A 22,823-nucleotide genomic window follows, 5' to 3' on the forward strand; every position below is an offset into this window, starting at 1 on the left:
AAAAAATATTTTTATTGATTTCAGAGAAGAAGGGAGAGGAAGAGAGAGATAGAAACATCAGTGATGGGAAAGAATCATCCATCAGCTGCCTCCTGTATGCCTCCCACTGAGAATCGAGTCTGCAAACCGGGCATGTGCCCTGACCAGAAATCAAATCCTGGTTCATAGGTTAATGCTCAACCATGCTACATGGCTAACTTCTGAGCAATTTTTAAAATAACAAAATTAGACTAAAGTTTTTCTATAAATGGAAAGAAGCCTCACAGGTGAAACAAAACCCTATCCCATTTCTATAGGCTGTAGGAGTCATAGCTGGGATTTGGTTTATCAGTCCACTCCAATGTGAACCTAATCCCAGATTGCAGAATCCATGTACTAGAGCCCATATCTCAAGTTAAAGCAATACTTATAAATCTGAGAAATAAATTGGCTATGGCAAATGGAAAATTGGAAACTATTTGATCTCTTACAGTCTACTCTATACCATTATTGAATTCTGAATCATATGTTGAAAATCTCTCATTTATAGTTGTGCAAATACACCAAAAACGTTTTGTTGTGACTATACTACATTTGTCCAGATTACTATTTTAACCATTACTTGCCCAAGACCCACCTGTTCCTGCTTCTATACCCTTTACCTTCTACCTGTTTTGTTTCCTACTTCTAGGAAACATTTTATATATTTCCAATATTGGTGAGAAATGAGTAGTAGTTTTAAAATACACATGTTTGGGGGAAATTTAAGAATATTTCTATTACAAATACTACTTATTAAGGAGGCAAATAAATTTATTTGGGAAATATCAGGACAATTAGTAATTTGTTGTTTGTTATTACTGATGCATAAACTTACCTTTTAACCATACTGTAGATATAATCTCTTTATATAAAGTCATGAGAATACCAAGATTATTATCATGAAGAATTTACATTTGTTAAAGGTAAGAAAAAAATTAAAAGAGAGCAAGCAGTTGTGCCTGCCTTTTTACACATAACAGTGTATATTGCCAATGGATGAGAAAATGGCTCTGCTACTTTAACACTTGGGCTCAGGTTTTGAATGCCTGTCATAGTACAATCATCTTACAACATATTTGATTGTAGTTGTTAAAGATTTGAATTTACTATATATCATGGCCATAAATTCAGGACCACTATATCATCTGTAACTAACTAAAGAAGCAGCCATTTTGTGCCAATGCTGAAGAGAAAACAGGATGTGTTGGGATTATTGAAAAAATGGGAATATCAGCCTCCTACATGACATCTTCCCAAGGGTTGTACGAACTACTGCCCAATAGTCTGGACAAGTTATAACAACTAAGTTAGTTCTTGATTTGTGAATTAGAGAAAATAACAGTAGTTACTTCAAAGACTTCCTCTGAGGATTAATGAAACTAATGCATTTCAAGTAATTATGATGATTTAAGTGGTAATTTTGACTATTTCTTTTAGAATCTGGTTCCCCACCCTGAATGATACAGCGCCATACTAAGGAGAACTTTCTTTCACCTCTCCCAGTGATAATCCACAGCAATTTGAGAAGAGCTACATGTTTCAATATTGGTGATATGGAGAGTGGCCTGGAAAGACAGACAACTCTATCAAGGATTCGTGACAGTTAGAATCAGTCTTCTGGGCTCTGTGAACATACTTATCTCTTCCTTTTATAAGACAGTTCATCTAGCATTTACTTGAGTAACTAATAAAGTCCGTAAATGGATGTACACAACTTTTAGTCCCATGTTTGAAAGATTAGAGTGTTTGGTTCATACCCAGAACCAAAATGGGACTCAGTAATGAGGTACATTTTATTACTGAAATTACTATTTACTTCTTAAAATTCAAATGTTATTGTCCCCTGAAAATATCATAGTAATATTAAACTATCTTATTTTAAAATTTCTAAAAACTTGCAGACTCTCATCATAGTGGTTGGTGAAATTAGAGCACTAATAATGACTACAGAGTACTTTGAGAAATGTTTAAGTATACACTTTTCCTGATGTCACAAATGACCTACATTTCAGAGAGCACATTTTGCTGTCCAACACAAGTCTCCTTTTTAATATCCATGAGTTAATTGAGAAGGCAATTTGGAATCTCCATTGGATAGGATAGAAACTTTTATAATTAGACAATACAGGAAGCCTCATAGGTGCAATATAATGAGAACACAAGGGTTCAGGTACTATTACAGAAAGAACTTGTGACTCTGTGAGATCTCCAAGCTCTTGGCAATTATTAATTGAAGAAATCCTTACAAATAATATCTTATATCTAAAACATGTTTTTCTCCCAAAGTCTAGCATATTTTATAAATGCACTGTGAGTCCTAAGTTAGACTCTGGGAGGTCACTCATCTTTAACTGCTCAGTAACTTTAGATCATGATATGAGTTTCTTGTAGCCTCAGATACGCCATCTCCCTTATTTGAAAAGGAAATTAGAACAGCTACTTCTTCAAAATTATTAGTCTTACTTTCCTAAATCTGACATTTTGGGTGTTAGCTTATAGTAGATCAGGATTTTATGAGGACAGGAAGAGACTGGTTAGCTCCTCCAAATTCCCATGATTTCCCCCCTTTGAGATTGAACTCAAGGGAAAATGTACAGTTATGCTTTCAATGGAATTTCAGCAACTGTTTGGAATAGAAGTTAACATGGATATGAAGAAAAAATTATCAAAGCTATAATGCTTGGCTGAACTTGGATTGTGGTATCACACTTCAGGTTCTAGGATGAAGGTAAAAATCAAGAATAGTCCCACGTTACCTCTGAAACATTTAAATCACCCATAAATTTACCATGTGCATGATCAAAATTTATATATCAAACTTGAAATGGACATTTTATCTCTTACTAAGTTTAACAGCATGAGTTTCCCCCCTGGCATAGGATCAGATACTCTTTCTTCAGTTGAACACCAGATGAAGTTCTTATACTAGGCTCATGCTCAGAAGCCATTTGCAGTCTTTCTTTAATCACTAGATTCAGACTCAGGGCTATGAAATGCTAATATTGACAGGCACATTGTATCTTAGATCAGTGGTTGGCAAACCGTGGCTTGTGAGCCACATGTGGCTCGCGAGCCGTGGTTTGCCACTCTGTTGACTAATGAGTTTGCCGACCGCTGGACTAGACTAAATGTTACCGTGTAGTTGGAAGTTGTGAGGATTAGGCAATTGTGGCATATTGTGTGCAAAAAGGTAAAGGGTAGTATATGACAGTGGTCGGCAAACTCATTAGTCAACAGAGTGGCAAACCGCGGCTCGCAAGCCGCATGTGGCTCACGAGCTGTGGTTTGCCAACCACTGTCTTAGGCCAACTCAGGAGTCAGCACTTGAGACTTTCATTTTAAGCAAACTTTGTTCACAATGGGGCATAGGCAAGAAGGCAGTGTCCTTACACTACTATCCAAATTGTTCTCTCCCTCTATCATTTCTTTCATTTTATTTCCTTTCTCTCACAAAACTTTCTTCCTTTCTCAATCATCCCCCCTCTCTTCATCTGAAAACCTACAAGTCTCCCTTTGAATAAAATTTATTTTTTTTAAACTAGAGAAACCGTTGGTTTTATTTGTTTGGTTTTGGTTTTTTATTTCTAATAAGGGGCAGATATAAAGAAAATTACTCAAAAGAAACCAGGTGATAAAACATAGTGGAATAATGAGGTGAAGTAGAAGAGGAAGAAATAATAGGAAAAAAATGGGAATGACAACCTTTATTTCTTGAAATAGTCTATGTGAGAGTGCTTTGAAAACCCAAACACTATTCAAATGCTAGGTGTAGTGTGCCTAGAACTGACTTTGTGATTAGCGAAGCCTTTGTGATACTTACAGTATGCCATTAAAAAAATTATTTCATTGTTATAGAAAAAATATAACATAAAATTTACCATCTTAACCATTTGTAAGTGTACAGTTCAGTGGTACCAAATATTCATAATGTTGTACAACCATTACTGCCAGCCATCTTCATCTTTTCATCTTATAAAACTGAAACTCTATACTCATTGAACAATAACTCCCCATTTTTCTCTCCTCCTAACTCCTGGCCACCACCATTTAACTTTCTGTCTCTATGATTCTGACTACTCTAAGTAGCTTCTATAAGTGAAAGTATGCAGTATTCACCTTTTTGTGACTGAATTTATTTTGTTTAGCATAATGTCCTTAAGGTTTATCCATGTTGTAATATGTGTTAGAATTTTCTTCTTTTAAGGCTGAATAATATCCTGTTGTATGTATATAACACATGCTGCTTACTCATTCATCTGCTGTTGGACACTTGGGCTGCTTCTACACTTTAGTTATTGTGAATAATGATGCTAAGAACATGGATTTATAAATACTGTTTTAATCCTTGCTTTTAACTCTTTGGGATGTATACGCAGAAGTGAAATTGTTGGAACATATGGTAATTCTGTTTTTATTTTTTTAAGGAATAGAGATACCATTTTCCACAGAAGCAGTAGCATTTTATATTACCACTAACATTGCACAAGGGTTTTAATATATCTACATCCTTGCTGACACTTGTTTCCTGTTTTTTTGATAGTAGCCATCCTCATAGTATGAGGTAGTGTGTCTCAAAGTTTGAGTATTATCCCCCAGACTCCCAAATGTAGAGTGACCACTACGTAAAAATCCCTTGGTAAGTTTTCAGTTATAAAACAGAATATGCCAAGTTATTAATAATTTTATCTTTAGAAAAATTATACTTTTTCAGGTCAAAAGAAATAAAGTTTATGGCATTTTCGTAGTGATCAATCAATATTGAGTCTCTGTTAAGTGTCAGGTGCTAGCTAGGTGCTTAAGATACAAAGATGCGTTTAAGACATTCACAGTTAAAAAGTTATTAGAAGTTGTATGTTTCTTCTAGAAAATTTAGATGAGGCCTTCTTTGAGTAAAAAGAATTGCAATGCTTCTTATTAAACAATTATGTGAATAACAAACCAGTAAGACTCATAGAATTTCTTTTTTTTTTTTTAATCTTCACCTGAGGATATTTTTCCATTGATTTTTTTAGGGAGAGTGGAGGAGAGAGGGAAAGACAGAGAGAAACATCTATGTGAGAGAAACACATTGATTGGTTGCCTCCTGCACAAGCCCTGACCAGGGCCTGGACTGGAGAGGAGCCTGCAACCGAGATCAAACCCAGGACCCTTTGGTCTACAGGCCGACGCTCTATCCACTGAGACAAACTGGCTAAGGCTGACTCATAGAATTTCAAAGAAAACTAAGATAGTAATGAAAGCATGTGGAAGATCATTAATACATGTATAGCATTTGGATTACTATGAATATTGCACCAAACCAGGATAATTGGATCAAGACAAAAATTAACATTTTAATCTGCTAAGGGAGTTTTGTTTTTCAAAGATGGTTTTAAGTGGAGAATATTTAGAATATAAACATTTTAATACTCAAATTAGAAATCATCAAAAATCTTTAAATCAGTGGTAATTAACTATTGAAGATAATGTCAAAATGATCATAGATACTTGAAAAGAATATAAACCATGTTGTAAGAAAATAGCTATATAATATTTAGACCATCCTGGCTATAAATAATTTAACAAGAAAAGATCAGAGTTTGCATTTTATTTTGTTGAGTTCTGGAATGATTTGTTTCATATGTTTTAAATGGATTGATGTGTGGTGGTATATATTTAATAACTAGCTCATTTTTTTATAGAAAAAAGCTATGATTTGTAACATTTGCCAATTTTCATCATGTATACATTCCCACTATGGCTGATTTTAGTCTACCAATGTGATGTCATTGAATGTGGAGTTGAGAAGTAATGGACACAACAGGCTCTTGGAAGCTGGTCCAGCACATCTCTGCTTATGTCTCAAGTTATTTCTGAAGTCAAGGATGATTTGGTGAAATATGTTTCAATCTAACTAAACCTGACAGATAGTGTGCAATCCAGTCGGTCAGCCAACAAGCCTCAAAGTCAGAGAACTTAAAGGACTAATAGTTCAATTTTTGACTTTCAAAGCACATACTTTCAAAAGGGAGTGGGCTTTAAGGGGTCAATGGGAGAAAAAAGGGACATATGCAATGCTTTCATCAATAAAGATTTTTTAAAAAGCACCAGAAATATATTTTGATAATTTAAAATGAAAGAAACAATTGTCACCTAGAGATGCATTCTCTTTTCTTGTCACTTCATTTGGAATACTTAATTACAATAAATATGTATAGACCCCTCAATGCTAGGCACTCTTCTAAGATCTTTACATACATCAATTGATTTAATCTTTAAAACAATCTATTTTATAGATGACTAAGCTGAAGCACAGAGAAGACATTTGTTCAAGGTCATAACATTGGCACATGTTAGTATCAGATTAAAAAACACACCATACAATCTCTCTCCAGGGTACCTGACCTTAACCACTGCTCATACAATCTCTAAAAGTATCTAAAAAGAAAGCTGCAAGAAATACTTCATCAAGTTTAGTATTAACAAAGTGAAAGATGATATAGACTATGGAAATATGCTCAGAAAGACTAAAAAGTATGAATCAATGAGTTTGGAGAGCAATGAACATCACCAATAAAGGCCTTTCTTAATTTTTCCTCTAAAAGAGAGTCATCAAAAACTGAGTTGAAATTTAGAATTTATTACAAGAGTATCTTTTAGGCAATGAAAATTGACTATATAGAAATCATTGTTACTGGGGAACTTTGAGTGAAAAATTGTGAATGCATAATTGAACCACTTTAATTTGAATCTTTGTGAGAGAAAATAGAGCAATGAAGATAATAATTAAGCAATACTGTAGAAGAAAAACTAATATGTTTCAGAAAGTTGGTGAAATTTGTCAGTATTTTCATTATAGGGATTAGCCAAATGTTCCTAGAATCATTTATCTAATCCCATAATTAAAACCAATAAGGAAGGATTGCTTGTTTATGTACAAGATGTGAAAACCTTTATATTCATTACTGATATTTGATTTTTTTATTTCTTCAAGGTTAGAAAGTCTACAGGAGCCTCAGATTTGGTTTAAGCATGAAGATGGGCTTTCCAGATTTCTGGAAAATGGAATTCAGAGGAATGGTTCAGGGACACCTGGGCAAGGAATCCAAATGGGAGTGTTGCTGGACTGACTCATGAGGAGAGCCTGATGTTTGCAAACATTTCCTAAACAGAGTCACACAGATGGTTAGTGTGAGATGTTCTGAAATGGTGATGTAAACATGAGTATAAAAGGGCAATAGCCCAGCAAGAAATCAATTTTATTCTCAAAGATCCATATTATATAGTTTATGTTGGCATTTTAATACCAAAGTATGGCCATCTGGAGAAAGTTCATCACATTATATTGTAGGAGACATTATTATTTCTTTTATTGAGGAGCTGTTTTTAGCTAAATGACTGATTAGTCTTTGGAATGGTCTGATCCCAATTCTACTTTTATATGAAGTATCTGTTTTAAAGCAAGGTACGTTGGCCTTATACTTCTGGTTTCCTTGACCTCAGCTTAAATAAGATTAAAAAAAAATCTATTCAACTAACAGCTTTTTCCTTCTTAGTAAATGATATAATTATTTGCTAAAACCAAAAATCCACGAGTCAATCTAGAACATTTTCTTTTCTTCTTCTAACCCACTGGGCCCCCACTCCAGCCCAAACAATTAGCAGGTTCTGTGGCTCATTCTAAAATATATTCTAAATCTGTCAGTTTGCATCACTTTTTACCATTAAGGTCTTGCCTTAACTATTGCAATAGCCTCCTAACTGGTTTCCTGGACATAAAATAAAAGCCAACCTCCATACCATGTCTTCAGTGCCCTACTTGTTTGGCCTCCACCAGACTCCTCACCTTTACCTCCTACTGCCTGCCCATCTCTACCTCACTTCCAGGCGTCAGGCTTTCTTGTTGTCACTGGAACATGCCATGCTTATTTCAGTGCTAATGGTTGATAGTTTTGCTTTTCTTTCTTCTCATGGATCTCCATAGTTACCACTCATTACACAGCTGCTTCTCATCTCTTCCAAGGGGCTTCTTTAAAACAGCATCCCTGACTCAGTCCCTTTCTATCCCATTTCTGCTTCAGTTTCTTAATAAAAATTTAAATACCTTATTTCCTCATATTATTTCTTTGCATGTTAACTTGCTTAATGCCTGTTATCTCTACTAGAAAGAGATCAGGGTTTGTATTTGTCTTGTTTAATGTTGTAGCCCCAGATTCTTGATCTAGGTGCTCACTAAGTACATTTACAATGATTTAAGACTGATTGGGTTCAGGAAGTGTGCTAGTTTTATAATATGTGAACCAGGGGTGGTGAATACTATGGGCAATATATCAGAAGCATTGAGACCATAAACTTATGCCTCATTGTCCATTCAAGGTTTATTAAAAAACCTGAAAATATTGTATTTCAGATAATTCAGACTAGAACAGGATTAGCATCTCATAAGAGAGGACCCATTTAGTCCACTATTTTAGAAAACTAATTTTTCCATTAACCATCTACTGAAAAAAATTTCCTTTACTTTATTAGATTTTTTAATTATGTTTGTTTTTTTCAGGATTTCGAGAGATGGGGAGCAAGTCAAATGCTGGATTTCTATGCCATTATATATCACTCTAAAGATATTACTTAATTACTGTAATAAAACTTGTTTGTGCACTGACCTCTTTATCCCTCCAAATGTTTGCGCATGACCTAAAATTTTTCCAAAGTCAATATGAAACATGTGGCCTGACTTCGTCAGCATGATATTGTCGTTGTGACGGTCACAGACTCCCAGGATGAACGTTACCACACACCAGCCAGCACAGGAATAGAAAAAGTTGCTCAAGGCCTAATAAATTGAAAAACAATAACACAAGAATAATGCACATATAAAAATGAGCAAATGCATTCACATCAGAGTTAATGGTAAAAAGTATGATGAAAGCAAAATTACATTATCAAGAACCACTTCTAAATTTCAGCTGAGAGAAGGGTGTAATTAAGTAACTAGTCCTTGATATGTGACAGAAGAACATGAAGTGATATCTTCTTTAGCCTACTAGATACATATTTTCATTGAAATGGGGAAAATACCTCTTTTATTCAGTTTGTGTTAACTTTCAGAATTTCTAGAGAGGATTCCTGGTGTGATTTTTTGATGTCTCAAATATACAATACTGAATGATTTTTTTTCAAGGTAAAAGAAGAAACAATATAACTTAATATTGCCTATCCCCAGAGAAATTTAAAATATCAGCTGTTTAATATTTGAATTTTTAACACAGAAAAAGTTATGTTGAAATATCTATAATATTTTATGTTTATAGTTGCAAATGGATCATTCAGTTGATGTCTAAAAGTGTCTTGGTACAGTATACTAGCATATCAATGAATGCTTGTGTGGGTGGAAACAGATTACTAAGTCAATTGTGGCTTATGCTTCTTTAATGAACAGAGGTATCTTGACAAAATTACTCTATGTTTTCAACATGGTATCCTAGTTGTGAATCATTTTCATCAATGATGCAACCATGAGTACCCTTGGTGTAACCATGAGTGATTGGTTGGACTACAGTTCTGAGTCTCCTCGAATGGTGTGGCTGACTTGCTGGACAGGGAGTCTATGTCACTGGACTTCATGCTGGGACACCTTCATTCAGGTACCCTAGGTGGCTGGGCAAGCCACATAAATTGTCTGTCTAGATTTCCTTCACTTATAAATTAAGGATAAAATATGTTCTTCACATCATGGCTGTGAAGAGCAAATGTATGTGGAAACACCTGAAACAGTAAAATGGAGATTTTTGTAAGACTCAAATTACAATGTGGAGAATAACTAAAAATAGATTTCAAGATAACTTCTAATTCTGTTATTTGGCCTCCCAACAGTCACCTCAGTTTGCCAGGACTGAAGGGTTTCCTAGAATGAGGAAACTTCAGTGCTCAGAACAGTCTGAGGAGGTTTAATGCTGGCTCATATTGTGTCTTTGTGCGAATTAGCATAAAGGTGCCTCTGCCTCTGGGTGGACCCAGATGTAACAGTTCCTGTCTTGGTAGGCAGAACGAGGCCCGGCTCTAAGGAACTCCTCCCCGTAGCCAGGAGCCCTGGTATAGAACCCACGTAACTGTACACTGCTGGCCAGATGCTGGGAGGAAGTAAAAAGTGGGGGTAAATGTCCGCAGTCAATAAAACAGTATGTTTTGTCAAGTACTGAGATATTAAAAAATTAATAAACTCTATTATGAATTTTGAAAACATTGAAAGAATACGGCATGAGAAAGTAGAGCTTAGCAGAAGAAATGTATTGCAAAGGAAGGAGGGAGATTTCTAGAAATTGGAGATTGTGTATAAATTGGCAGAGGTAACTTGAAGGGCGTAGTTGAAGGAGCATCATCTTAGGTGAGATAAGGAAGGCAATTGAGCAAAGAGAGTCTTTATTAATAGCCTGGAATTTGACCCAGAATAAAAACCAAACAGAAATTTTTATCTGGTTAATTTATCATTTAAACGGGGTCATTGTTACTAGGCTGATGACTGAGTGAATTAGAACTCGAGGAGTTATTTTTCCATAAATCAGAATTTCTAATGAACCAGAGTATATTCTTATTCAAGCGCATTATGTAAAATTAGCTCCAGCAGGACAAACCTTTTCATAATCTGCCTTTAAGTGGTTGTGCTGACTGAACCACTTCTTGATTGTGTTTTCCTTCAGCGGTCCCATCAGTCCAGCATGGCGGTGGATCTTTGCTAGGGTCACAGCATCGGGCACCATCTGCACCAATCCTGCTTGAGAAAAAAATAATTCCTCACAGGATGAGGGATGCGTAGGAAATACTAGCACAACTTAGAGAACGCTTTTCTTTCCAGATCTTTTCTGAAGGAGCCTTATCTAGATGGCCTCCCCTCTAATTTTTCCTAAATCCTGGGGAACAATGAGGCTACTTGCTGTGTTTGGATCAGATCTGTCAGAAAGAGCTTTAATATTTTTTTTAAATGACAATAGAGAGCCAATTTAGATGTCTCACAGAAACCCTGGTGGCTCAATAGAGTTGTGGGTGAATTAATATATGGCTTGTGTGGTCATTTACAATTTAAGGGAGGACATTCAAACTTGTGTAACGAGTTTGATAAGCAAACAAAATGCAATCTCCATAACAAATATTTGAAGTATATTATACAAATCAATGTTCAGGTTCATAAGAGCTTCATTGTGAAATGGTACTTTTCTAGGTGTGAACACAATAACTCTGCAGTAAACAGGTCAAGAGTCACCTGCCCTTCCTTCTCAGTCAACATGAAAGAGAAACTATGATAACCATTTTTTAAAAATATATTTTTATTGATTTCAGAGAAGAAGGGAGAAGAAAAGAGAGATAGAAACATCAATGATGAGAGAGAATCATTGATCAGCTGCTTCCTGCATGCCCCCTGCTGGGGATCAGGCCATAACCAAGACCTACTGGCTCACAGGTTGATGTTCACAACCACTGAGTCATGCTGGCTGGGCGATAATAATTTTTTAAAAGGGAGCATATACTGATTTAACGTCAACAGGACCTTTGCTCCATTGGCCATATACATCAAGGATTCTTTTTCATTGTTTTCATAAGGTTATTGAAATGCATATATTTTCAAACCCACTGATTTTTATTCTGTTCAGAACAGCAGTTTAAATCCAGTATTTAAGACTTTCCTGGGACTAATGTCCTCAAAACAACCTACAATGTACAGTTCTGTAAATAAAGTCATGGAAGTAAATTAAAGTACAGAATGACTTATACCACCTTACAATTGCAATAGTTGCAAACCCAAATTCCCAAAGGGACAAGGTATACACATGTAAGTATACTAGTATGAAAAGAGAGATGGTAGAGTTTTTAAAATTGACTATTTCATGGTCTACCTTAAAAAATTCAATTAAACAACAACAAACAAGTAGATCACAGTGCTGGTAAATGAAACACTTCCCTGGGCTGGATTTGGCTAGTGGCTGCTGCTTGTAGCCTTAATATCTCTTAATATCCAATAGCCCAGCTGTGACCATTAGGCACCTACATTGCTGGGTCAGAAAGAAACTTAAACATGGGGAGTGGGAATTGAATGTTGCAAATATAACCTATGAAACCTATATGCCAAATAAATAAATCTTACCTAATAATAGACAAACATGTAAATTGACCGTACCTCCACTACACCTACAGCCAATCAGAGTGAGTATGCAAATTAGAAGGCCAAAGATGGCAGCTGCCTAGCTGCTCCAGGCACAGAGAGGCCAGGTGGGGCAGGATGCCTGCTATGAGAGGGAGGGCGGGGGGGGGGGGGGCACGAAGGGATTTACAGGAGCTGAGTGTGGCAGCGAAGAGGAAGATGGCAGACTCTGGCCTGAGTCTGCAACAAAGATGAAGAAGGCAGACTCTGGCCGGAGTGAAGGCCTGGGTCCCTGGTGCCAGAGGAAAACCGGTGCTGGATGCCAAGGGAAGGAAGGCCTATTGCATGAATCTCTTCATGCAATGGGCCTCTAGTAAATAATAAAAAGAAAGAGAAATAACACCCCAGAGATAAATCCTGGATCCTGGGCACATTCTTAATATAACACCTCTAGCTCCTCCTTCATTAGTAATTGGCTCATGTGTAGGTTTTCTCATGTGTATTTAAGTGAGATAGCAAATGTAAAGCATTACATTTATTAGTGACAAAATTAGAGGTGATTTCTCTTTCTAATCCTGAAAATTTCCCTCCTAATTTTCCCAATCCCTCCATGTAACACTTCCTAAAGGAAAGTTACCTCTACCTGGTTCCCAAGTGTTTTGTTGCAGCCTCACATCTGATCATGCCCGAAATTAGGACTTAGATCATTACACCCTTTGGATATGGGCTATAGCAATATCAGTTACTTTTCAGGCCACATTTGTCTTCAGGGGGTTAATCTTTGCTAAATCCCAAGTCATTTATCATAAGCCTTGCTTTGCTAACTACTCAGAAAACCTTGTACCCAATTTATAACAATCATGATGGCTAAATTCTGCCTATTAATTAAAACCACAAATTACATTTTACACATTTTAAGCTAGTACATATCATACACCTTTTAATTACTTCTAACATAATTCTGTGCAAATTGAGTAATATGGGTGGTTCCATTCTCACAGTCCTTTAATGCAGCGTTGCTTAAAATTTAATGCACATATATATCACTCAGGGATCTTGCAAAAATGTAAGTTCTGATTCAGTAGAAAGGGGTGGGCCTGAGATCCTGCATTTCCAACAAGTCCCCAGGTGATGTCAATGCTGCTGGTCCATGGATCATACTTTAAGTAGCAAGGTTCTTAAGAACAAAACTTTTCAAGGTGGTGTCATAAAAGGCAGTGGCTTTCAAAAAGGGGTGCATAAGAAACATTAGAGCAGCTTTTTCAATCACCAAAACTTGAGTACCTCTGCCCTCACCCCCGGTGGTGAACCTGACTTAAAACCCTGGTTGAGGCTTTGTTATATTTGCTCCTCCAATTTCCCTAAGTAATTTTTATGCCAATGAAATTTGTAGAGCCAGAATTAACATAAATTATAAAAAATTTTTATTTGCCTTGATAGTCTCTTCCAAAGCTATTATGACATTATATACAAACTAGAGGCCCAGTGCATGAATTCGTACACCAGTGGGATCCCTTGGCCTGGCCTGTGGGATCGAGCCAAAACTGGTTATCTGACATCCTCTGAGGAGTCCCAGATTACAAGAGGGTGCAGGCCAGGCCAAGGGACCCCACCAGTGCACGATCAGGGCCAGGGAAGGATGTAGGAGGTTGGCCAGCCGGGGCAAGACCACAGGAGGGCTCCAAGGCATGTCTGGCCCATCTTGCTCAGTCCTGATCGGCCAGACCCCAGCAGGAAGCTCACCTACTGGTCTGAGCCGTCTGCCCCCTGGTGGTCAGTGCACGTCATAGCGAGCGGTTGAGTGGCCTTAGCATATCATTAGCATATTATACTTTGATTGGTTGAATGGCTGACTGATTGACTGGACACTTAGCATATTAGGCTTTTATTATATAGGATTAGTCATGAGAATTATAATCAACAATAATGTTAAAATCTTGTAAGCTTCTGGCCTGAAGTATATTCTCCTTAAGGGCTACAATTCTGTTTAAATCATTTTAGTATTCTCTATCTTACTCTGTGACATTCCTTGAGAACAATAGATATTTATTAAGCCTTGGAACATGATTAAAAATACAACCTAAAAAATGACATTTGCTTTAATGATCTCTATTTTTCTTGAAGAAATAATTTGCTAGCATAATGCTGTTTGAATTTTTACAACTATAGGAGATTGCTGGTAGATGGGAGAAGAATGACTTATTTGATTTATGACATCTGCAACTTTGGGCAAGTCTACAGTTATTTTTTGCCGAATCATTTTATTAACTTCAAGAGATTTAGCCTCTGTTACATTCTGTGATTATGAACTGAGAAATGAGTAGATTGAACTGAAGAATTCCATGGAAGTCAGTGATGTATTCAATTTCTGAAGAAAAGGTGATCCATGTTACATCATAAAGCTCATCTTGGCTCATCCAGTTTTATTCTTACACTTTCAACATATTAGGCTATGAAAGAATTAGGTCACATGAGAAAAGGGAGAGTAAAACTCAAGGAATAAAAGGATATCAGAGTAGCAATGATAAAAAGACTCTTTTAGGAACTAGAGCTTTAGAAAGGATCCAGGGGTGGGACAGTTGGCATGGAAACAATAGCCCTATTGGGTAGTATGACAATAGAGTCATACTGAAATTCAAGTTGCAAGTTAAGCTAACTAGAAGGTACTTCCATGCCTGGCTTCTAAAATCTCAAATCACAATAGTTTGGGGTACTGAGCCTGGTGGTGGAATGTCAGGAACTGGAGAGGCAGGCAGTGAAAGGTCTTCTTTTGTGTTGATAGGTTTAAATTGTATCTCTGCTTGAATGAAAAAATAATGACTACATGGTTCTAGGCCCCTTTTCTAGTTCTATGGTATTTTTATACCTTTGTTCATGCAGAGGTATCTGCTATAACTCATTCCAATTATTTAAATGGAATTCTAAATGGCAATGACCACTTGTCAAAAAGATATCTTAAATATATATATATAATTCAGCATGATTGTAATTAAATACAAATTTACCTCTAATGTTTCGGTAATAATTTGAGTAGACCACTAACATTATTTTCATTGATAATATGTATAAATGTAGCTATATTTCCACAATAATGGCTTAGGTTTTATAAAGGAAAAGAAATGCTGAAGTATGTTAAAAGTTTGCATGTATGGTCACCTTTGACTGTTGATATTATTTACATTTTACTTGAAAGTCTTTTAGAAACTAAGTGCAGGTTTACAATGTATTTAGAATTTTTAGAACTCCTTTAAGCATTTGCAACTTTTTAAATTTTGCATCAATAGGTGACAATTGTATTTTTTTGAATTAATAAGCTTTTCTATTATCTTGGAAAGAGAAAAGATAGGAGTTAGTTACTAATGAACTAATCTTAAAGACACACAAAAGAATATCACCGTTAACATTTGGGTTGTCAAGGTTCTCATTAATATCTAAAAGGACACTATGCTTTATGTAAATTATTTTGGCTTATAATTTTTGAAAATAATTCTTGTTTAAAAAGAAGAACGAGTATGTATAGTTCTTTGGATTTTAAAATTTATAGTCTAAAATGAGCGCTGTGAAAAGTTTGGTGGCATTTTACCAGTAAATGCATGACAGAAATGATGTAAGTCTTCCCATTATCTAGTCTGTACTGACCTTGGCCTTTTCCTGTGGATAGACATCTATAAATGATCATTTGCATATCCAGGCCCTCCTGCAGCCAAATATTGTCCATCATTTGGACAATCTGCAGAACAAGCATATCCTGGCGAAGATCATCTCCAGCCTGTTCAAAACAAAATTAGACTCTGGATTTCTCTATGACTACCATTAAAAGCTTTCAAATATAATATATGTAATTTCTTTCCTTGAATACATTTTTAGCCAATTTAGAGTGATTTCAATTATTTTATTACCTCTCACAGTACCTTGTGTTTCTGATGGAAGATCAAAGAGAATGAGAACTTTCCTTTAAGTGATTACAGAAGCTTTAGCCGTCAAATTAGAAGCTGCTTGGAATGTTGTTCTCTGATAATCTTTCAATTTATTATCCATGTGCAATATCTTAGACTCAAAGTCTAGTGAAGAAAGGCTGAATAAATGTTTATCCAAATTTCAAACTCAGCCAGGAGAGAGTTAAGTGAAACATTATTTGGTATGTCATAAATTTATGCACTGATAAACAGAATACCAAGAGCTTCTCGACTATGAGGATAAACATACACATATGATTCATCAGACTCTGAGTCATTGGCTTCTCTTATTATGAGGGCAGTTGAAAAGTTTTCAGAGTAATGGTCTTTGATAAAAATAAGAAATGATAAAGGGGAAGTTTTCAAGCATTGGTGAAAGAAATGGAATATGTCCAAAGGGAAACAATAGTTCTATGCTTTTAAACTATTAATAATTTTTATTTTGAAAATGCTTCCTAAATTACATGCAGAAAATTATGCCAAGATGAGAGTCCAAGTTTTTTTTTTCTTCAGCAAATATGCCGTGTCATTGAACCATTATTGCTTGAGGTTTCACAGTTCAAAGGAAAAAACTGGATGTCCTACTATCTTTAAAAATAGTCAGAATCCACCAAAAATATCACTCAGAGACATGTTGTCTGATGTGGCTGAATAACTGATTAAATTAGCTGGGTGATTGGCAATTATTTAGTTTCTTCTTTAGTCTCTTTTTCCTACCTGTTTACAACCATTGACTCTGTTTCCCAGGGGATTCATGAGAAGGACTGATATGGCTCATATTTATGTTTTATTTCAAAAGAAAATAAAACAGCCCAAATTACTAGAACAAGCAAATGCTTGCAGATAATAATTTTATGTTAAATTAATTTACATTATTTGAGTTTCAGGTAATTTTGATTCTAATTTAGTATTTAGGCCAAAAGAAAGCTCTCGCTCTTGGGGCTCACCACACATTCCAGTTTCTGTGTTACTCAAAAGTGATTGTATAATTTTGCTTATTGGAACATATTTTCGTAAATTTTGCACTGAAGGTTCATGGACTTTAAGCCAGTAATGTTTGATTTATTGCCAATCATAGTTTGGCATGTACTATAATTCTGTAAAAAAATGCAAAATCAAAAATAACTGGAATCTTTTGTGTTGTTGCCAGCAGGAAATAGCACCAGTAATTTTCTTGTGAGCAATATATCAATATTTCTACCAATGTAATCAATTTGATGCTTTAGGAGTTACTGTACCTTAAAAATGATGCTGATATTTTTGCCCGCTGGATTAGCATTGATGAAAGTAATCTTCAATGGCAACGCATTAGATGTGAAATATGAACATGCCTACAAGAGGAGAAGAGAAAAACTATGACCAAAATAAACAAAAAGAACACATTCCCGGAAATCATGGCACCTTGCAGAATTTACTTGAACAAATAGAACACATATGAATAATTTTTACACTTTGGAACAAAGAAACTTATTTATTTTTTAAAAAACACAAGCAACTTTAGTTTTACCAACCAAAGCCTTTACTTGGAAAATGAAAAGCCAGCTTTTTGGCACGTCATAAATCTTCAAATACATTTTTTTCCTAACAAAACAGTGGTGTTATGTTGGGGATTTAAATAAATGAAGTAGTATAGTATGTAGGTATTGTGTTTATGCTAGTTGACTAATATCTAAAAGATAAAATTGTTATTTTAAAAATTATTTCCTTTTAATTATATCTGCTCTGCAGCATATTAAGAAAATGAATATAGAGCTATAGACTTCAAATTTGGACTCTATGATTTATTAGCTGTAAGACTTTGGGTAAGTTACTAAATTGTTTGTATCCCATTATAAAATGGTAATAACAATGCCTACCTCAGCATATTTACAATAGATATATGAGCTAATGGATATAAAATACCTTTTACTGTGCCAGTCACTAATTATGTAGGTAAAAAAAAATTAATGCATCCTTTTTCTCTTCTTACTAATGAACTAGAGGCCTGGTGCATGAATTTGTACACAGGTGGGGTCCCGCGGCCTGGCCTGGTGATTGGGGCCCATTGGGCTGTAGGAGGTTGGCCAGCAGACCCGATCGGGGCCACCGGGGACATCATGGCCATCGGAGACATTGGGGACATCGGGGCCAGGGTTGGCGGCCGTGGGAAGTTGGCTGTGGGAGCATGCTGACCAGCAGGGGGCAGCTCCTGCTATGAGCATCTGCCCCCTGGTGGTCAGAGCGCATCATAGTGACCAGTCGACTGATTGTTCGGTCGCTTAGGCTTTTATATATATATAGATATTTTCTTACAATTACAAATAAGAGTACAACATATATTTCCTTTTTTCATTTCTTTCAATTGCATTTTGCATTTCTATATTCATTTTACTATATTGACTACTTTCCATTATGCTTTCGTTATTGCTTATTCTCCTTGTATATTCTCACAATTGTTTGAGTGTTAAAAGGCTGTGTGTGTTTAGGCTATTAGAGAGTTCATGTTGACAGTGAAGAGTACAATCAATACTAAAGAAAGGAAAATAACTTGATATGTTCAATTTATCAACTCAGTTAAAATATGACATCAATGCATGCTGAAGGTCCCAGACAGTGTGGCTCTGTGGTTGGGCATCAACCTACAAACCAGGAGGTCACAGTTCAATTCCCCATCAGGGCACATGCCTGGGTTGCAGGCTTGATCCCCAGTGGGGGATGTGTAGGAGGCAGCCAATCAATGATTCTCTCTCATCATTGATGTTTCTATCTCTCCCTCTCCCCTTTTCTCTGAAATCTATAAAAATATATTTTAAAATTTTTAAAAAAAATACATGCTGAAGGATCTGTTTTGAATATCATTATTTCTGAGAAATCTGAAATCTGTAGAAGCTGAAAGGAAAGGATCTATTTCTTAACCTATCAACATAAATCTCACCTAATCCTAGAGCAAACAGAAACCCTTGCTTGCTGAATCAGTTTGAGTTTTACAGTAGTGAGGTGGGGTTGCTGTTTGGCATGCAATGAATTCTTGCTGCAAAAATAAGTCAATCAGGAAACATATGACTTTCTGTCATGGTATTGAATTAGGAAAGCCTGTGTTAGGCCAGAAATGAGTCTAGATCAATGGATTTCAAATACCATTCATTCAATTCTTGGGCATCCCAAGTCCATGGAAGGGAGACAAAGGGCAAAGGGAGGCTGAAGGCAAGGCTTTGTGCTTGTGTGAGGTCTGTGACATAAACTGCAACATTTACTCAGACTGGATGCCTTGCCAGACTGCATTCGATTTTTTTTTTCTCTGCTATGAATTTGCTCATTGTCGACAAGTTGAGAGTTCCAATTGAAGGCTTTTCTTCACTGCCTGCATTTATGTGCTTGTTCCCCAGTGTGGAGGCTCTGATGCCAAATAAGATATTTATTCTCACTGAAGGCCTTACTATGTTCATTAAACTCATAAGCTTCTTCCAAGTGTGAATTCTGTAATGGTTGATAAGGTTTCCATTGGAACAGAAAGCTTCCCCCATTCATTTCAACTGTAAAGTTTCTCACTTGAGAAGTGCCTGATGTAGGAAAAGGCTTTTACTTTGAGTAGAGGCCTCCCGACTCATTACATTCAGAAGGTTGTTCTCCAGTATGGGTTCCTGATAGTCAATGAGTAGGGGGCTCCAAGTGAAGGCTTTTACACATCCATCACGTTTATGAGGCTTCTCCTAAGCATGGAGTCTCTGATATTTAATGAGATGGGAATAAGGATGACACTCCCTGTATTCATGCAGCTTGTTCTATCAGTGGATTCTCTGATGAAGCATTGGCTGACAGGTCTGTTTGAAGGTCTTACCGTACTCATAGAGACTCTTTCCAGTATGGATCCTCTGATGGCCAATCAGATGTGGGCTCTGATTGTTAACTTTGCCAAGTTTATTGCACCTCCAGATGTGATGTATGTCCCTTCAGACTCCCTTATTTTTCATCAAGACCAAAGGACAGACTAAAAATGCTCTATAGGTGACAGCATCACCTGGCACATTTGTCCTGTTCATTGCTGAATGCACAGGTGCAGCAGCCTTATACAAGTCACAGCTGTTCAGAGCAAATGAGACAAAGGAATGGCTCTACTTGGGGCCCTTCCCAGTCTCAGGGAAAGTACTGAGGGTTGCAGGTTGCTGCAGGGGAGTGTGGTACCAGTCACAGCACTAGGTGTGGTGACTCCTGGGCTGGTGACCCCAGGTCTGGCCAGCTTACCTGGATACTCACAGCAGGCACCTGTTAGAGCTAGCACCCCACATTCCCAAATCCATAAGCCAAAACTCATATGTAATTTTAATTAAAAAATTGTCTACTCCTTAATAACAACAAACCAAGAAAGCATAAACAAAAAACCAACATCTGAATTCAGTGATCCATATTCTTCTTTTGAATTTAACATATGATGTCTTTGAAATGCTGAGTTTCCACATATCTCAGAATTAATCATTCACTAATGATTAAAAAGTTACACATTTTTTAAAAATTGGAAATGATTTAGATATTAGTCCAATTAGACAGACATATATCAACTTATGGAATTGATGCCTAATTTTGTTATTTTTTAAAATATGTTTATGAAGCATATTAGGAAAGTTTGCAGGGTGTCTTTGTAACAGCCAAGTTATAAAAGTGAGCGTATCAAGCTTTTTATATTTATACTAAAATGGTCTAATTTCCCCCCTACTTATTGGATATGTTTTCTTGACCTTCGTATAACTTAAGTAACATTTATTGTGCATACATGATAGTTTGACTACTTCACTTCTAAATCTCACTTGTCAATCCTCCTCTCTATTAGTGTCTTCTACTCTTTGGCTTTTCAGAAGGAGAAAAATAAAGCTCTTGGAGAACAGAGGAGAAAGGATGGCTCCAAGTCAGAGAAGGGTGGCTGGCAGAGGTTTGGGAAGAGAAGGGGTTTGTGAGTGTGACAACACCAGGAAGGACTTTCCAGGCATTGGTAAAATCACAAAATACATTATATGGCACACTGACTCATGAGCACTAGTGAATTTTAAATTGAATCAAAATGGAGATGTTGTAGCTAATGATATATTAGTGTACTAGACATGGGTATGCACGTAATCTAAATAAGCATGAAATTAAACTTGGCCTGCATGGAGTCACCAAATCAACCATTTTGAATAAATTGAGAAATCAATTCCAAGAGAAATATCTTTATTTCCTCACTGAGGAAAAATAACTGCAATAAGATTTTATAAATTATATTCACCATTTCAAAAACATACAGTGAACTAAACAATACAGAAAAAAATACTCAACTTACCTTGTGATCAATCCCCTTTATACAGAGAGCAGGGTTCAGAGGAAGGTGACAAGTATGTATAGACTGAAAGAATTCTTCTAGTCTGCCAATCTCTTTCTTCAGTACATCCTGTGAAAAACCATAAGGATAAGCATTTTAGAAACTGTAAAGAACTTGACTTTTTCTTCAAGTTATAATTTTCTTGTATTGATTAAATAAACTCTTTAATTCAGAGGTTGCACACTTGGATGCTTTAGGGTCAGGTAGGTGATGTAGCCACATTTGAGCAAGCAGCAGGCTAAAGACAATAGGAAGTGGGGAATTAATGAGTGCATGTCCCTTGTAAAGGACTTTACATTCAATGAAAGGCAAAACCAAAACGAAGTACTATTCTGTTCAAACAAAACATAATGGATTGGACTTGACCTGTGGCCCACTAATTTCCAGTCCCAGCTTTAAGTAATTATTCATATAATTCATTTCTGATCATTTTCTAAAATCTTAGTTTTTATCTCTCAAGATGCACACTTAATAATAAGAGTACATCTTATAATAAGTTCACATATATTACTAGCAATAATAACAAAAAATTATAATTGCTGACAATTGATAATTATCAGAAACAGCAATCTGTCTACTTTACTAAATGGCAGTGAGTATATTTCTGGTACTTGATTCACCTCCTTCCACATGCTCTTCCATAGTACCTGCGGAAGGTCTGACACCACAAATCACACTTTTAGAATTGAGTAACCCCTGACCAAAAGAGGGGGGAAACAACAATAATTTAAAACAAAATAATAATAATAATTCAAAATTAAGAAAGTTCCTTTCAGGCTACTTTTGAAAACGTTTTAAGCCCAATTCCAAAAATGAGGATATCATATTAATTACTCTGAATTAACTTTCAAGAGTTTCTTAGCTCTTTCTCCTGGCTCATTGGCAAATAATAGAATCTACTACTCCCAGAATCCAGAAGAGCAAGGTGGAGAAATGAGGCAAAATTCCACCACAGCACACTTCCTGTCTGTCATCCGTTGTCTTATCTATGCCTAGATTTGCAGGAAGAATATTGCGGAAGGAAATCTCTGCTCTCTTCATTTAATTAAAGTATCGTCATTTCATATAGTTAGGTTTAATGAGTGCTTTTAAAAAACTAACAAACAGCCCTAGCTGAAGGGTCCCGGGTTGATTGCAGTCAAGGCCACGTACCTTGATTGCAGGTTCCCTGGCCCTGGTCAGGGTGTGTTTCTCTCACATTGATATTTCTCTCTCCCTCTCCCTCTGCCTTCCACACTCTCTAAAAATCAATGAAAAAATTTCCTCGGGTGAAGATAGATAGATAGATAGATAAATAAATAAATAAATAAATAAATAAATAAATAAAATACTAACAAACAGTAACTTAAAGTGTGAAAAATTATAAATGCTTCTCCCACCTTTCTTTTTCTTTTCCTCTTTTCAT

At 36.1% G+C, this 22,823-nt stretch overlaps 1 protein-coding gene across 2 annotated transcripts in view; it reads right to left on the reverse strand.

The window, feature by feature from the left end:
• The window catches only part of PIK3C2G (phosphatidylinositol-4-phosphate 3-kinase catalytic subunit type 2 gamma), a gene marked incomplete at both ends in the record, with an annotated part of 259,737 nt that overhangs the window by 78,156 nt on the left and 158,758 nt on the right, over positions 1-22,823 (reverse strand). For both annotated transcript variants that reach the window (XM_080659571.1, XM_080659572.1), the window contains 5 exons: positions 8,664-8,833; positions 10,632-10,768; positions 15,773-15,902; positions 17,328-17,420; positions 21,380-21,487. In XM_080659571.1, the coding sequence (XP_080515697.1) occupies positions 8,664-8,833; positions 10,632-10,768; positions 15,773-15,902; positions 17,328-17,420; positions 21,380-21,487 (638 nt within the window). The remainder of the gene's footprint in view (positions 1-8,663; positions 8,834-10,631; positions 10,769-15,772; positions 15,903-17,327; positions 17,421-21,379; positions 21,488-22,823) is intronic.

Source organism: Plecotus auritus, assembly GCF_963455305.1.
Source record: "Plecotus auritus genome assembly, chromosome: 3".
Taxonomy (NCBI): domain Eukaryota; kingdom Metazoa; phylum Chordata; class Mammalia; order Chiroptera; family Vespertilionidae; genus Plecotus; species Plecotus auritus.